Source organism: Aquarana catesbeiana, linkage group LG13 (genome assembly GCF_042186555.1).
Source record: "Aquarana catesbeiana isolate 2022-GZ linkage group LG13, ASM4218655v1, whole genome shotgun sequence".
In the NCBI taxonomy this organism is placed as follows: Eukaryota; Metazoa; Chordata; class Amphibia; order Anura; family Ranidae; genus Aquarana; species Aquarana catesbeiana.
In genome coordinates this window covers 233350218-233368113 of record NC_133336.1, presented here as the reverse complement: position 1 = coordinate 233368113, position 17896 = coordinate 233350218, and the positions used below count along the sequence as shown (strand labels likewise).

Below are 17896 nucleotides of genomic sequence, written 5' to 3'. Positions count from 1 at the left end.
TAAAATTGTATTGTGAGTGGAATGAGCATATTTTATTGCTATACTAGTGGTTTTATAGTTTAAAGTGCATTAATACCCTAAAATAGAAATTTTGTATAATGCAACTTATCATTCCTTAGATGCGGTAGCTGCATTCGTTTTCCTTATTTCCAGACTTTTTTCTCTATGTTTACCTGATAATGCCTGCCAATAACCCACTTTCTGTATTAATGTGACTACATTACTCACTGTGCTGTATCTATAGAGGAGCAGTCTTAACACATTAGGACAGGGTGTGTGTGAGAGCTGCAGAACACCTCCATAACATAATAGGGGGTGTTCCTGTAGTCCACAGAGAGAACTGGGCACAATGATAACAGCCTGCCTTCTTGTTACACAAAGCCACAGGTTACCACTGGTCCTCTTGTATGCGCCAAGGCAGCAGGGTGAATTGGATGTGGGCAGGGAGGGTGATCGGCACAGGGGGCAATTACTGGAAGCAATCTCCTGTATGGCTCTCTCTGCAGCAGCTAAAAGCTGGCTTCTTCTCTCCTCCCTCCGGTTGGCTTTCAGCTGCTGCAGAGTCATACAGGGGATCGCTTCCAGTAATTGCCCCCCACCACACTAATCACCCTCCCTGTGTACCATACATTTCCCCCTGATGCCCAAGCCACCTTTGTGGCCCCTCTACCCCGGAAATGCAGCCAGGCCTACCTACTCTCCTTGCTGCCGGCAGTTGCAAGCACACAATAGGATCTTTCTAGATGGAAAGTGGGGGAAGGGCCTGGTATATATGTAATATTTACCAGCCCCTTCCCTTCCTGAATGAACACAATGAGTGATCGATACTGATCATCACTGTGTTCATTCATAACTGAAGTATTGGCTGTATGGGACCCCATGTCAGCTTGCCTGTGAATGGAGGAATCCTTCCCACTGTGCTATTGTATTCTGACATTGAGGAGACTTCCCCACCATCAGAATACACTGATCAGCATTGTAGACTATAGCCTGCAATGCTGATCAGTGTATTCTGATGGTGGGGCTATAGCCTGTAATGATGATCAGTGTATTCTGATGGTGGAGCTATAGCCTGTAATGCTGATCAGTGTATTCTGATGGTGGGGCTATAGCCTGCAATGCTGATCAGTGTATTCTGATGGTGGAGCTACAGCCTCCAATGCTGATCAGTGAATTCTGATTGAGGGGCTGTAGCCTGCGATGCTGATTGAGTAGTTAACATCTGACAGGGTGGTTGCCCATACATGGATTGAATTATGGTTGGTGTTTCCTGAACAGCTGAATTTCTATTCTAATGTGGTCAGCTTTAGACTTGGTTCATACTATGTGCAGCGCAGCTTGCAGTATTAGGTCCCCTTTCACCGTTTCAGGTCCGAATTAGGTCTGAATTTTTGCCTGAATTTGGACCTGAAACTGAGCCAAAGACACACAGGAGCCTTTCTTGGAGAAACCTGCATCCAATTTGCATAAGTGTGAACCCAGCCTTACACTTCACATAATTGGTGTCAATCATTATTTCCTGTCCTCTTACCTGTCTGTATGATCTCATCCAGAATGGCCAATAAATTAGGATGAGGATGATCTTTCTGTAGCGCATAGAGACATACCCAGAATCCAATCACAGCTTTTCTTCCCCAATCCCGAATATCTTGTAATAAGGTGTAAGAGAAGGAAGACGGGTCTTTTTCCATTGACTCGTATTTCTGTAAAAGATTTATTATTCCAAATCTGCTGTTAAAAATATAACTTTCCTATATTCCTAAAGTTAAACCATAAAAATAATTCTGGTTGCTCTGAACGCTCCATTCAGAAAATAAAATCTTGTCATAATTAAGTTACAATTCCATCACATGTCTGAACTCAAAGCTGCAGGCAAGAGAGTGATGGTCGATGGGATTTGTACACCACAGCTTATTTTACATTTTTAGCATCCAGTGCAGACACTCCCACCGTCAGCCTGATCTGAAATATCAGTTGGTGTTCAGGGGGTGAAAGAAATGTAAAATGAAGGAGATTTATGGGTGACTTTGATAGTTGTGTTAGTGAATTGTCTGAGGAGGACTTTCATATTCAGCTGGAGTTTTTATTGAAGAAACACAAAATAATAATTTTCCTCCAGTGGGTCTTGGGGTTGTCTATTTTCTTAATTTCACACTTTAGTTCTAAATTCACATCATTGCTGCTGTCCTCTCTGCAGTGATCTGACATGCCCCTTTCCCTATTGCCTCAGAACTAGAGCTCTCCAATCAGCAGGGAGTGTATACTTTGCTGATTGGAGAGCTCTAGCTCTGACTCAGCAGTAGGTATGTCTGACCTCTGCAGAGAGCCCGCTGCTTCCACACAGATCACAGAGGTCCTTCTGTGCTGACTAATGCATACTTGCCAACTTGCCAACTGTCCCAAATTTCCCGCAACATTCCTGGGATTTAGACCCTTTACCCGATGTTATCGTTTCCCGGGAAATGTCCCAGGAAATAATTTTTTTCACGATTTTTCGCTGCCAAGGTCCGCGGCCGGCAGCGACCATGTCTCCACTAGCCGCCATTTTCAAGAAAACCAGAAGAAAAGGGCTGGCTGGGTGGCTACAATAAAAATTGAGCTGAGTCGCCACCCACCCCCCGCCCCGCCCCACTGCCAGTCTCTGTGACCTGTTATGGAAAGGGGCGGGGATGGGTGGTGCCGCAGCTCAGTTTCTATTGTAACCATGCAGCCGGCTCCGCCTCTATTTTGTTCCCCCTTGGCCTCTCTTCTGTGATGGCAGCAGAGACACCTCTAGGATACCTGATAGATGTAAGGAGGGGCTCCAATGGCTGGATACCTGATGTAAGGGGCTCCGCTGGGGACACTAGATGTAAGGAGGGGCTTCGCTGGGGACACCTGATGTAAGGAGGGGCTCCGCTGGGGATGCCTGATGTAAGGAGGGGCTCCGCTGGGGACGCCTGATGTAAGGAGGGGCTCTGCTGGGGGTGCCTGATGTAAGGAGGGGCTCTGCTGGGGATGCCTGATGTAAGGAGGGGCTCTGCTAGGGACGCCTGAAATTACCATTTCACACGGGGGGGGCTGGGATCTGGGGGTCCCCTTGTTAAAGGGGGCTTCCAGATTCCGATAAGCCCCCCCGGGCAAGGGTTGTCAACATGGGGACAAGGTGCTTTGAAGGGGATCCCCCAAAGCAGCCTCCCAATGTTGAGGGCACGTGGCCTGGTACGGTTCAGGAGGGGGGGCGCTCTCTCGTCCCCCCTCTTTTCCTGCAGCCTGCCAGGTTGCGTGCTCGGATAAGGGTCTGGTATGGATTTTTGGGGGGACTCCACGCCATTTTAAAAAAAAAATTTTGGCCCGGGGTTCCCCTTAAAATCCATACCAGACCTGAAGGGTCTGGTATGGATTTTGAGGGGGACCCCCACGCCTTTTTTCTTTTTTTTGGCGCGGGGTTCCCCTTAATAACCATACCAGACCTGAGGGGCCTGGTATGGAATTTAGGGGGACCCCACGCCATTTTTTTTTAAAATTCTGGTTCGGGGTTCCCCTGTGCAGAAATCCCATGCCGTTTTTATCAATGAACTTTTATGTGTATTGTCGGACCGACAATTCATTAATAGCCGCGAGTAGTTTTAAATGACTTTTTTTCCTTTGAAATGTCATTTTGCTGTCAGACTGTTCTCAACACGGGAAACATGCGCCCCTTTACAGGCATACTATAGACACCCCCCAGGTACGAAATTTAAAGGAATATTACACTTTTATTGTTTCACTTTAAGCATTATTAAAATCACTGCTCCCGAAAAAACGTCCGTTTTTAAAACTTTTTGTTTGCATTGATCCATGTTCCCTGGGGCAGGACCCAAGTCCCCAAACATTTTTTATGACAATACCATGCATATAAGCCTTTAAAATTAGCACTTTTGATTTCTCATAGACTTTTAAAGGGTGTTCTTTGCAGGAAAGCGCTGCAACCTCCAACATCCTTCTGTCTGAAGCAACTGCTGTCAGAGGAACTAGTTTTACCACTAGGGACCACAATGGATATTAAGCTATTGGAGCAAAGGATGCCTTTATGAGCGCTTTCAGAACCAAGCCTGGGTCCCATGAAGGGAACAAAAATGTCCTTGGTGGTCGTATATGGACTACGGCCTGCAAAAAGCATTTGTTCAGTGGAGTTGTATGCCAGACCAACCTTAAGCGCCAATTGTAAAAAGGTCTACAGCTGGGGACACAGGAGAGAAAACTTTGCTGAGAAAACATAACAAGCTTCCTTTATATCCTCATATGTAGCGTTCATGGTGTTGTGGTCTTCGCCAAGGTCTGAACTCGGATGAGAATCCCTGCACCTCTAGTCTGGCCAATTCAATAGCCAGGCTATTCAGAGTCTCACTGAATTGGGCTGCTGCCATTGATGTTGGCATAAAAGATCTTGTCTGACCGGAAACAGGATTGGTGGTGCTGAATGACATCTGGGGAGCAATGAAAACCAAGTCCTCTTTGGCAGGTGGAAACCACCTGTATGACATAAAGGCGTTCATAATCAAGGACACTGGAGGAAGACAAACACCAACGGACAAAACCCATGGCAGTGTGAATCCACCCTCTCTCATTTCACCTTTGTTCATTGTTACAAATACCGGAAGCTGTGTGTTCAGATGATTCTCTATGAGAACTACCGCTGGAATGTACCATAGAGCCAATACTAGTTATGAACCCCATCTGTAAGAATTCAACGATCCTACCTATGACATATTTTCTGGGGTGCCAACTCCTGGATTCACAATAGGAGACATATGCCTTCCGGACTCATTAGTATATGACTCTGGAGGCTGGCTTCCTAGCATTAACCAAAGTAGAAACTACTGAAGCCGACAGCCCACAGTCTTTTAGAATGTGGGTCTCAATAGCCAAAACGTTAAATTGAGCATTTGTAAGGAAGGATGGAATACCGGACCTTGCGAAAGAAGGTCTGGCCACAGTGGTAGGGTCCAAGGGTCCCCTACCACCAACTTTATGATCTCGGCAAACCAAGATCTCCTGGGCCACGCTGAGGCCACAAGAATCTTCCCTTCTATCTTAATCTTGCGAAGAAGGCGCGGAAGCAGAACAGGAGGGAAAGCATAGATCAGTGAAAACTGATCCCATGGAAAAAACCAAGGCATCTGTTCCGTATGCCTTGTCCTTGACACAAAGTTGTCGATCTTGTTGTTGAACCCCGACGCCAATAGACCCACGTCCGGAACTCCCCATTTTTGGCATATTGACAGAAAGATGCTGGGGTGTAGGAACCATTCTCCTGGGAACAATTGTTAGCGACTCCGCCTGCCAATTCTCCATTCCTGGAATGAAAATTGCTGATAGATAAGGAATTTTGCTTTCTACCCAAGACAGAATATGATTCGCCTCTTTCTGGGCCACACGACTTCTCGTGCCCCCTTGGTGATTGATATAAGCCACAGCTGTGGCATTGTCGGATTGGATTCTGACAGGACAATTTCGTAGTCTGAGCGTCCAGGCCTCCATGGCCAGGCGTACTGCCCGAATCTCTAGGATATTGATGGGCAAGGTCATCTCTGATTTAGACCATTTCCCTTGGACAGACGCTTCTTCTAGGACTGTTCCCTAGCCCAAAGGGCTGGCATCTGTTACCACTTTCCAGGTAACCAGTAGAAAGGATTTTCCTTTTTGAAGATACTTGGATAACGACCATCAATTGAGGCTCTGACGCACTTTGGCGGATAAACGCATCGGGAAGTCCAGAGTTTGGACCTTCTTGTTCCAAGTTGACAGGATACTGTTTTGCAGCAGTCTTGAATGGAACTGCGCATAAGGAACGGCCTCGAAAGAAGCCACCATCTTTCCCAATAATAACATGCAAAGATAAGTAGAAGGATTCTTCTTTGTTTTGACCCACCGAATCAGTTCCTTTAAGGAACCGACTCTTTCCTGGGGTAAAAAAATACCCTTTACTGGACTGTATCTATGATCAACCCTAAGTACTGCAATCTTCTTGATGGTTTTAATGAGGATCTTTCTAGGTTGAGGATCCAACCTAAGTATTCCAGGTAGCTGACTGCGGTAACCAGACCTTGGTTTAAACGGGCTACCGATTGATCTAACCAGATTAGATTGTCTAAGTAGGCTAGAATCGTTAAACTTTGAGCCCTAACGGAGGAGCCAGGATCTTTATAAACACTTGAGGTGCAGCAGCTAGCCCGAAAAGGTAGAGCTACAAACTGGAAATGTAGATTTTCTACCTCGAAGCGTAGAAATTTTTGGTGAGCGGGAAGATCGGCACATGGAGATAAACATCCTTGATGTCGATTGATGCCAGAAGTTCTCCCCCTTGTAGGAAGGAGACTACTGATCGGATAAACTCCATGCGGAGAGAGACTTCTTTTTCTCTAGATCCTTAGGAACGTTTGATCTAAGAAAAAACGAGGAGACGGGAACTCTTGGAACTCCAGTTTGGAGCTACTGAGGAAGTCCCCCATTCGTATTCCTGTCAGATCCATGAGAACTGCAGAAGAATTCCCCCTATTGAGCTAGCAGGGCACCTCCTCATAAGGAGGCTACAGTATCTTGTAGGTTTCCTTCCCCAAGAAGGATTACCTACTGAACCTGACGGCAGAAGCCATTGTGACTGCCTGGAGGCTTATGCCCCTGGCACAAAAGTAGGAGCTTTTAAAAATTAAAATATATTTACTCCTTTACTTAAATGGAAAAAGGGGGCACTTTTCCCACTAGAATTTCTTTGGATGAATTATCCAAACATCCTCAAATGGCTGTTCCACTGCAAAAGGAAGAAAAAAATGTAAAATTTCTTAGAAAAACTCCACTTACCTTTCCCGCCGCAGGGTATCAACAGACCCAATCTTCACCCTTCACGGTGGGCTCCGTTAAACCTTCAGGAGCTGGGGATCCTAAAAGGAAAACCCACAATCCTGGACCTGCAACAGCACCCTGGCAGTAAAAACTTTATGGCCTTAATACCAAAAAGTACTGCATCCCAGGGTCCAGCTTCCCAAAGGAGAGCATTCACAGGCAAAAACCTTGTTTCTTCAGATACGAGGCCAGGTACCATTCAATACGGCCAGGATCAGACACTCTGAATGGATCCGTCTGCATAGCTAGCAAGGAATTGCTCCAGTGGAGCTCAGCATAGCACATCTTTACTCGTGACCAACACTTTAGACACTGGCAAAAGAAACGGAGGTACTCCCAGCAGTGGGAGGGGTTATATAGGGAGTGCACTTTTTAATTTAGGGCGTGCCAGTGTCCATCACCTGAAGGTGGCCTATAACCCACACAGTAATTACTATGGCTCTGTGTCCCCTGATGTATGATAAGAAAACTACTCCAAGACCCTCATAGCTTAAGAAGGGGTTAACTGTTTTTCCTGTTTTTTCACTAGTCGACTGAACATGGAAAATAATTTCTAGGACAAGGTTGTGATGCTTTGCCAGCTCCTGGCTTACACCTGCGACAATCAAAACATTGTCCAAGTAATGGCAGGGCCTTATCCTCAAAGAAGAATTACTGCCACTGCTGCCTTCAAAATGTTCAAAAAGTTTCTTTGTGCAGTACCAAATTTAAAAAATGGAAAACACCTAAACTGGAAGTGACAGCCAGTCACGGCAAATCTCAGATGTCTCTGGTGTTACACACTGATTGATATATGGAAGTATACACGACAGGACGGACGATTGACTCTAACTAGTCCTCATGCTGAGCTATCGCCATGACTGTTTGCATGGTCGATCTTGCACCCTTTGTTGTGTATGCACCCATTCAAATTATTCAAACCCAGACAGTAGGAAAGCTGCTGAAGTCTTGGGTACTAGAAAGAATGGGGAGAAACCCCCAGATTTGTTCTTTTAGAGGCACCAGCACTATGGACCTGTTGCAGCATAATTCTTATACGTAATCTTGCAGTAATTCTTTCTTACTTGAGTTCTGTTAGTCATGAATGAAAGGATTTTCCAAATGTCTAGCAGCCTGCTCTGGATTGGATTCCATGTACACAGGAAGTTTGAGCCCCCTTCATTGTGATCTGGTAAATTTAAGCCTGGCCTATTAGATTTGGCCTCCTGACCCTTCTGAAGATCGACAAATTTGAGCAAAAAAGACGGCCGCTTCCTCTTGTTTAATTGTGACCACATTCTTGACATTTCTTCTGTCACTCGCTTCATCCACCGCTTTGCCAAACAACAACGTCCTATTATGGAGAACGTTACAAAGGGCTTGTGTGGAAGCATCATAATCCCTTCAGTGGCACAACCACAAAGCTCTCATGGCTGTGACTGAATGTGCCAGCCCTAGAACTAGGTCTACTGAAGCCTCGGCCAAAAGTCAGCAGCCAGGTTTAAGTCCTCCCGAACCATGCCCACTCCTGCAGGTTCCACTTGAAATAAAGGCCATTTATTAATGCTTTAAACATCACAGCCCTGTCACTAGTCCACAGGCAAAAAACATGCCACAGTATAAATTTTCTGCAAGTCTGCAGGCCAGTTCACTACAATTTCTGAGTTGAAGAGGTTTTTCTGCATGCACACTTTTGAGGTGTTCAGGTGCTTTTTCAATGTATTTGCCATGTTATGGACACGTTCCATAGAGAAAAAATGCAACATGTTCTCCTTTAGTGGACTGTACTGGACCACACAGCACTGGTGTGATGTAGACCATTGGAATCCATGGTAAACACTGTTCGTGCATTTTCGACTCCAATAAAAACGCATTGGACTGCATCCAGTGTGAACCAGCCTTAAGTACATTTTTTTCAATCCGTGGGATTCCTAAAGGTATTAAAAGGCAAAGACACTTGTGCATCTGATGCTGGTCGGCCCCATCCACTCCTGGAAGTGCGTTGCTTAAACATGCATCAGCCAGCTTCATTGGATAAAGCTTGCTGACCTTTACTGTAAATTGGTCTTATCACATCTTTCCCATTCTTCATCAATGAGCTTTTAACTCCGTCATTATGGGAAAAGAAGTTCTTCCTTTTTCACATTTGGAAGCAGGCATGTACTGGCCATCGGGTCTACCGGGAGTTTCCCAGTGGGCCGATGACTCAGTGGGCCAGCTTTAGTGACAGCGGACCGCCACCCCTCCGCTCCTCTGTCTCCCCCTCCCCGCCATGCTCACCTCCTCTCCCTGCCTAGTTATGAAGCGGACTGAATAATGACATTCTCCTCCGGAGTCGACACTGAGAAGCTCCTCATACAATCCGGAAGGAGGGCTCAGGGCAGCCACACACAGCTGTGACATAAGCTTCCTCTGCACTCGTTCTCCTGCCTAGATGGAGAGCAGGAAAGGAAAGAGCAGGAGAACGAGTGCAGAGGAAGCTTATGTCACAGCTGTGTGTGGCTGCCCTGAGCCCTCCTTCCGGATCATATGAGGAGCAGGTCATTATTCAGTCTGCTTCATAACTAGGCAGGGAAAGGAGGTGAGCGCTGCGGGGGGGCCAGAGCAGCATGGAGGGGGGATAGAGGAGCATGGAGGATCAGAGCTGCATGGGGAATAGAGGAGCATGGGGACCTGAGCAGCAAAGGGGGGGGGAAGGGGAATAGAGGAGCATAGGGGGTCTGACCAGAGCAGCATGGGGGGAATAGAGGAGCATGGGGACCTGAGCAGCAAAGGGGAAGGGGAATAGAGGAGCATGGGGGACCAGAGCAGCATGGGGGGAATAGAGGAGCATGGGGACCTGAGCAGCAAAGGGGGGGGATAGAGGAGCATGGGGGTCCAGAGCAGCATGGGGGGGAATAGAGGAGCATTGGGACCTGAGCAGCATGGGGAGAAGGGGAATAGAGGAGCATGGGGGACCAGAGCAGAATGGGGGGGAATAGAGGAGCATGGAGACCTGAGCAGCAAAGGGGGAAGGGGAATAGAGGAGCATGGGGGACCAGAGCAGCATGGTGGGGAATAGAGAAGCATGGGGACATGAGCAGCAAAGGGGGGGGAATAGAGGAGCATGGGGACCTGAGCAGCAAAGGGGGGGGGTAGAGGAGCATGGGGGTCCAGAGCAGCATGGGGGGAATAGAGGAGCATTGGGACCTGAGCAGCAAAGGGGAAGGGGAATAGAGGAGCATGGGGGACCAGAGCAGCATAGTGGGGAATAGAGGAGCATGGGGACCTGAGCAGCAAAGGGGGGGGGAATAGAGAAGCACGGGGACCAGAGCAGCATTGGGGGGGAGAGGAGCATGGGGGGACCAGCAGAGCACATGGAGGACCATAGGAGCAGGTGGGGGACCAGTGGAGCACATGGGGGACAAGCGCAGCACGCGGTGACCAGCGGAGCACATGGGGGACCAGCACAGCACATGGGGACCAGCGGAGCACATGGGGGACCAGCGCAGCATGGGGGGAACAGAAGATCAGGAGAGGAATGCAGAAGCATGTGGGGGACCAGAGAAGCAGGGGGGGTACCAGAGGAGCACAGGGGGGACCAGAGAAGCATGAGGGTACAGAGGAGCATGGGGTGAACAGAGAAGCATGTGGGGGAACAGAGAAGCAGGGGGAGGACCAGAGGAGCACAGGGGGGGCAGAGGAGCATGGGGGGACCAAAGGGAGCATGGGGGAGGGGACAGACAGCTGACTCAACAGCTATGGGCTGGGAGTTTCTCACTTCTGCCTAATCTTGTCCCATTAGGGGGGGCAACAAACTGATTCTTTGCCCCGGGTGAAATAATGACTAACTTCCCCACGGGTACCAGCCGTTCTACTCTAATAAAGTAGATTGGCTAATGGCTAGTGAAGGGGGAGGAGGGACTTAGGTGGCCATCGGGGTTGGCCGGCTGGGGGGGGTGGTTCTGTCCGGCCGGCATGGGAGAAACCTGTCAAAGTGGGCCGGTCTGGATGAAGTCCAGGGCCAAATTTTTGTCCCAGTCCAGCCCTGTTTGGAAGTATCTGCATGCGTTTGCGATGGATAGGCCTGCGTCTTGCCTGTTCCTTATCCATTGGCATTTGAGGCAATCCATGCCGATTAATGGCCAATGTTTGCTACAGGGCTGGGCAAGGCATTTTCTATTGCGCTGATGTAAACGCATATGAGCCATTGCCATGTGAGCTGCTTGAGGAGCATGAAAGCCACCCTGTGCGGGAATGTGAGGAATGCATATTGTCCTGGTCAGTGAATGACCAGTGGCGGGTCTTAGATTTTCTGGAGTGTTTGCGTTTAGGGCTTCTGCTCCTGCTCCTAAAATCATGCAAAACACCATACTGCATTCTTTGAGCATTCCTTGAGCACTCTTTTGAAGATATGTCCCACGCCGCCCCCTTGTACCTTCGCTAATCTTCTGTGCCACTGACAGATGTGGTGAGCTCATATGTGCAAAAAAATATGGAAAAAAAAACATAATTCTGTCAACAAGAAAAAAAAACAGGTACCCATCCACTTTTATCTACTCAGTTAAGCAGCAGCAGGTGAGGTCAGACAGCCTTCCAGAGGTAGACAGGAGACACAGAATCTGAGATAAAAACCAGTCAGACTGTCTAACCCCCGGGAACACACCGCACAGCAGGGAGCAAACAGCAACAAGTCTTTACCACACAAGAGAAAACTGGCAGGACCGCAGAGAGGAGGAAAGAAACCAATTCCTCTGCCGCTGTTCTGCCGAGAAAGTTCCCCTCGGCGGATAAGGACCACCTTCTACTGCGCAGGCGCTGCGCCTGCGCAGTAGGAGCCGTCGGAAATAGCCGAAGCCGAATAGTTGGAAATCAGCTGTACACGGCGCCTGTAAGAGGGCCCCTCGCGGGCTTGCTTCGCTCGCCACGCTTCGGGCACAGCCTCGCTTCGCTCAGCACTTTTTTATTATCCCTCTAGGTCCACTTGGATGGTGGGGCTTGAACCTGGACCTAGGGCGCAGGCGCCGTGTACAGCTGATTGAAGGTTTTCAGCTTCGGCTATCTTCGGCGGCTCCTAGTAGTTCGTACTGCGCAAGCGCTGCGCCTGCGCAGTACAGGGGGGGTCCTTATCCCCCGGGGGAACTTTCTCGGCAAGACACCGGCTCTAAGACTGATTTTTTGTTTTTTTTATCTCAAAATAAAAACTTTGGTGTGAAATATTGTTGACATTACAGAGTCCAGAACATATACGTTTCATTTGGATAAACATTGTATCAAACTGACATACAACATGGTGTTAAATAACAGATTAGAACTGACTTTGCTCAGGGGCCAGTTATAGATACATACAAGTATTAAGTCAGAACTTTACACCTCTACTGTCCGGAGGTTCTAAGACTCTTTAACCACTTGCTGCCCGCCCACCGTCATATGACGGCAGGACGGTGCAGCTGTTATCCTGGGCCGCCGTCATATGACGGCGGCCCTTCTAGGTCCCCCAGGGGGTGCGCGCGCGCCTGCCGCATCACTCGGGTCCCGGTGCGCGTGCCCAGCGGCTGCGATGTCCGCCGGGCACCCACGATTGCCCGGTAACCGAGCAGGACCGTGGATCTGTGTGTGTAAACACACAGATCCACGTCCTGTCAGATGGGAGGAGACCGATGGTGTGTTCCTTGCACAGAGGAACACCGATCGGTCTCCTCCCCTTGTGAGTCCCCTCCCCCCACAGTTAGAATCACTCCCTAGCAACATGATTAACCCTACAGCGCCCCCTCCTGGTTAACCCCTTCATTGCCAGTCACATTTATACAGTAATCAATGCATTTTTATAGCACGGATCGCTGTATAAATGTGAATGGTCTCAAAAACGTGTGGAAAGTGTCCGATATGTTCGCCGCAATATCGCAGTCATGATAAAAATCGTAGATCGCCGCCATTACTAGTAAAAAAAAAATAATAAAAATGCTATAAATCTATCCCCTTATTTTGTAGACGCTATAACTTTTGCGCAAACCAATAAATATATGCTTATTGCAATATTTTTTACCAAAAATATGTAGAAGAATACGTATCGGCCTAAACTGAGGAAAAAATTTGTTTAAAAAAAAAAAAATTGGATATTTATTATAGCAAAAAGTAAAAAATATTGTGTTTTTTTCAAACTTGTCACTTTTGTTTTGTTTATAGTGCAAGAAATAAAAACCGCAGAGGTGATCAAATACCACCAAAAGAAAGCTCTATTAGTGGGGAAAAAATGATAAAAATGTCATGTGTACAGTGTTGTATGACCGTGCAATTGTTATTCAAAGTGCGACAGCGCTGAAAGCTGAAAATTGGCTTGGGCAGGAAGGGGGTAGAAAATGCCCTGTAGGCAAGTGGTTAAGCTGCTGCTTGGTGACTGGCGGTTGCTACCCCACGCCACCCGTCTCCCTGTCCTCTGTGACATCATCCAATGCCTGAGGACTGAAGACAAAGCCAGGAGAGCAGCACGCTGCCTATACAAGACAGGAAAACCCCAATGGTGACATTGCAGAGCTTACTGATACCACACCTGTAAAATATTTGTGCTATTTAAGCAACCCGGCACAAGGGATACCCAGTATCAAACAGGCTTTACCATCCAACATTCTAGGTCTTCCAAAAGTCAGTAGGCCTGCTTGTCCTAAGGGAAAGGGGCTGCTATAGGTGAAGCACACAGTAGCTATCTATAGCGTCTGACCACCTGCATTTAGGCAGACGTGACATTTGTGACACCATGTATTACTATGCTATGATGTTTGTATGTATTACATGTATGGAAAAAAAAATGTATTTCATATAAAATAGTTCCTTGTTTATACTGTACCATGATATAGCGGTTTTTATACTACTATGAGTTACTTGCCAGACATATTTGGAATCCATTTAGACCGCATGCTTCACACAAAGTCCCAACCTTCCCAAACTTCCAAAACAGACAATGTGAATCCACCACCACAGGGAGAGCAATTTTACCAGCTGCACAAGCTTTTGAGCTTGTGGCCAATACCAAGCCAGGGTCTTTAATCCTCCAATATCCTCTGTGGCCATTCAGACCAAATGCTGCTGGAAAATTTTAGGCTTGCTGAGGGGTGATGGAGAGAGATGGAGAAACTTGATATGGTTGTCAGTGATATGGGCAGTCAGACACCGGTTACCCTTTACAGTCTCGGGAGCTGTGAGGAACACCAGACGCTTTCCCCTTCCCCCTTCACCTGGGATGCGGGGGTTCGGGCCGTTGTTCCCCTGTGCATCGAAGCCACGCCCCCAGTGTCCTACGCATGACATCAGCATTGCTGGCGTCATTGCGCCGGTGTTGAGTCGTTCCATTGGCGTTTCCCCATGAGGGGGATTGGTGCCTAGCGGATGTCCACATGGGTGAGGGCATTTCAACTCCCATTATGCACCTGTGTGACATTGGTGGTCACCCATTGGTTGGTCTTTGAGTACATATACTCTCCTTAGTGAGTTCAGACACTCCTTGTGGCTGTTTCTGTGAACACTGTGCACTAACTGATCTAGCACTGATCTAGATTCTAAGGTAATATTTTGAATCTTAGAACCAGAAGAAGAAGATGGAGGAAGAAACCGAAGGAAGAAAGAAGAAAGAAGATAGAAGAAAGAAGATAGAAGAAAGAAGAAGCATTTAAATAAAGGAATTGTCAAAAACTGTCTCTTGTCATTTTTAACATTTGTGACACTTTTTTTGTGAAATGGTAGGGGTACTTTTGTACCCCCTTACCATTTCACACAGGGGGGAGGGCAGGGATCTGGAGGTCCCCTTGTTAAAGGGGGCTTCCAGATTCGCAGACCCCCACAACCACCGGGCAAGGGTTGTGGGGATGAGGCCCTTGTCCCCATCAACATGGGGACAAGGTGCTTTGGGGGGCTACCCCAAAGCACCCTCCCAATGTTGAGGGCATGTGGCCTGGTACGGTTCAGGAGGGGGGCACTCTCTCGTCCCCCCTCCTCTTTTCCTGCGGCCTACCAGGTTGCGTGCTCGGATAAGGGTCTGGTGTGGATTTTTGGGGGGACCACATGCCATTTTTTTTTTAAATTTTGGAGCGGGGTTCCCCTTAAAATCCATGCCAGACCTGAAGGGCCTGGTATGGAATTTAGGGGGACCCCCACGTCATTTTTTTTTAAATTTTGGTTCGGGGTTCCCCTGTGGGGAATTCCCATGCCATTTTTATCAATGAACTGTTATGTGTATGGTCGGACCGGCAATTCATTAATAGCCGCAAGTAGTTTTTAATGACTTTTTCTCCTTTGAAATGTCATTTTGCTGTCAGACTGTTCTAAACACGGGAAACATGCGCCCCTTAACAGGCATACTATAGACACCCCCCAGGTACGAAATTTAAAGGAATATTACACTTTTATTGTTTCACTTTAAGCATTATTAAAATCACTGCTCCCGAAAAAACGGCTGTTTTAAAAACTTTTTTTTGCATTGATCCATGTCCCCTGGGGCAGGACCCAGGTCCCCAAACACTTTTTATGACAATACCATGCATATATGCCTTTAAAATTAGCACTTTTGATTTCTCCCATAGACTTTTAAAGGGTCTTCCGCGGCTTTCGAATTTGCTGCGAACACCCCAAATTGTTCGCTATTCGGCGAACAGCCAATGTTCGAGTCGAACATGAATTTGACTGGAACTTGAACCTCATCCCTATCCAGGAGATGCTAGTGGGTGGTGAGGTGGACTTCCAGCCCATCAAGATAAGTTTCCTGGCCTGGAACAATGCCCTAGAGAATGCAACCGTGATCAATTCCTCAGGGATCACATCCTCCAGAACCCCCAGTATACAGCATATAGGGTCTATAGGCACCTTTGTTTGAAACACCCCGCTGAGCGTACCAACCACCTCGTTCCAGTACCGGTGGAGCTTTGTGCAGCACCACAGGAGATGGATGAGATCGACAGCAACAGCACAAAGGGTCCGCCAGTCTGCCCATCTTATGTAGTTTTGCCGGAGTGTAATGTACCCTCAGTATTATATACAGTTGGGAAACTTTTTGTGCCACATTCAGAGAGCATGTGGTTATGGATTGTAGGGCTTCTTCCCATTGATCTCCCGTAAGTTGGCCTAGGTCTTTCTCCCATGCTGACACTGCCCTACATGGGTATGCCCGCAAGTGTCCTGCGAGTAGCATTGGGATATAATCCCCTTAGTTGCACTGCTAGAATGCAGCACATGGAATACCGGGGTGGGCGACAGTGCCCACTCTCCTGCATCCTCCTGCGCAGCAACAGCATGCCGGAGCTGAAGGTACAAGTACCACATGGTAGCGGGTAGGTTGAATTTGACTCGCAATTCCGGGAAAGATAGCAGTTTACCGTTTTCAAATATGTGGGATAGCTACACCATGAGCACGCCATCTGGGCCCCTGTTGCAACTTAGCCAGCTCCACATATGTGCGGTTTCCCCATATGGGACTAAAATTTGTGAATCCCTATACCCCCTGAAGCTGCCTACCCTTATTCCATATTTTTTGTATTAGCGAGAGCGTTGGGGTCTATTTATTGGATTTCATAAATTTTTGTGCCTCCAATCCCATCGGGATGGTCTCAGCTCCAGAGGCAAACAGCATTAGTTGCGCCATCGAGCCCACCGGATCTTGGGTCATAGAGCTGACCAAATGCTGCAGCTGGGCCGCTATATAGTACAGCCAAGGACTGGGAACCGCCAACCTGCCGCCGTCCTTAGATTGTTGTAGTTGCTCCAGCCTGATCCTCGGGAGCTTGGTATTCCACAGCAAGCGCCGAAAAAGGGTGTTTACTACTCTGAAAATTTTAGGGTGTATTACTACTGGTGAATTGTGTAGAAAGTATAGAAGCTGGGGCATTAGAATCATTTTGATTAGGTTGGCCTTGCCTACCAGTGACATTTTAAGGTTGTTCCATGTATTAATCTTATCCCGAAACCGAGATAGTAAGGGGTTTATATTTAGGGAGCTATAATCCCTGAGTCTGGGCGAGATTTGTACCCCCGAATATTTGAAGCTAGTAACCACAGGGAAGGCACAAGAGTCTGGGAGTTCCACCTCCCAGTCCTCGTCTAGTAGCATCAGGGCTGACTTAGATCAGTTTATGGTCAAACCAGAATAGTGGCCAAACTGCGTGATTATGGACATTACCCCTGGCAATGAGTGGCTGGGGTCCCCCAGAAAGAGTAACATGTCATCCGCATACAACATAATTTTTTCATACAAGACTCCATACTGGAACCCACGGACCCGGGAGCTGGCCCTTACCATGGCTGCCAGTGGTTCAACAGCAATTGCAAAGAGCAAGGGAGGCACCCCTGCCTCGTTCCCCTGCCCAGAGCAAAAGCAGGTGACATTCTGTCCGCCCTTCTTATTGTCGCCTGTGGGGAAGCATAGAGCAACTTAACCCATGCAATAAACCGGTCCCCAAATCCAAATTTATCTAGTACTGCCCACAGGTACCTCCAGCTAATACTGTCAAACGCCTTGTTGGCATCTAGGGATAAGAAAGCCCTGTGGCCCCCATTATCCACTTGTAATTGCATGTTCATGAATAGCCTTCTTAGATTTGTAGCTGTGGATTTTTGTGGCATAAAGCCAGCTTGATCCTGGTGAATAATAGATGACACTATCCCATTGACCCAAAGCACCAGGACCTTAGCAAGGATTTTTACATCGTTCTGGAGCAATGAAATAGGCCTGTAGGAGCCCGGGTCAACTGGATCCTTCCCCAGTTTTAGTAACAAAATCACATTTGCTCTAGCCATAGATTCTGGGAGTTTACCTTTATCTAGACATGCGTTAAATACCTTTAACAGTTCTGGCAGTATTTGTTCACCAAATTGAGTGTATCGTCCTCTCCAGGCGCCTTACAGGTGGGAAAAGAACCGGCCGCCATTTGAAGCTCCTTTAATGTAATCGGGGCATCTAATTATTTTTTAGCCTCAGCAGACAGCGGGGGTAGATCTATCTTGTCCGAGTAAGCCTCCCTTGACCTGTAAAGGTCTTCATAGAAGGACGCCAGCTCGCCTCTGGGGAATTTAACCACTTTGCCATTTGAGG

General features: G+C 47.7%; 1 protein-coding gene across 7 annotated transcripts in view; it reads right to left on the bottom strand.

The window, feature by feature from the left end:
- Positions 1-17896, bottom strand: part of LOC141116956 (NACHT, LRR and PYD domains-containing protein 3-like) — a 226283-nt gene that overhangs the window by 135446 nt on the left and 72941 nt on the right. For all 7 annotated transcript variants that reach the window (XM_073609480.1, XM_073609482.1, XM_073609481.1 and 4 more), the window contains exon 5: positions 1532-1703. In XM_073609480.1, coding sequence (XP_073465581.1) covers positions 1532-1703 — 172 coding nt within the window. The remainder of the gene's footprint in view (positions 1-1531; positions 1704-17896) is intronic.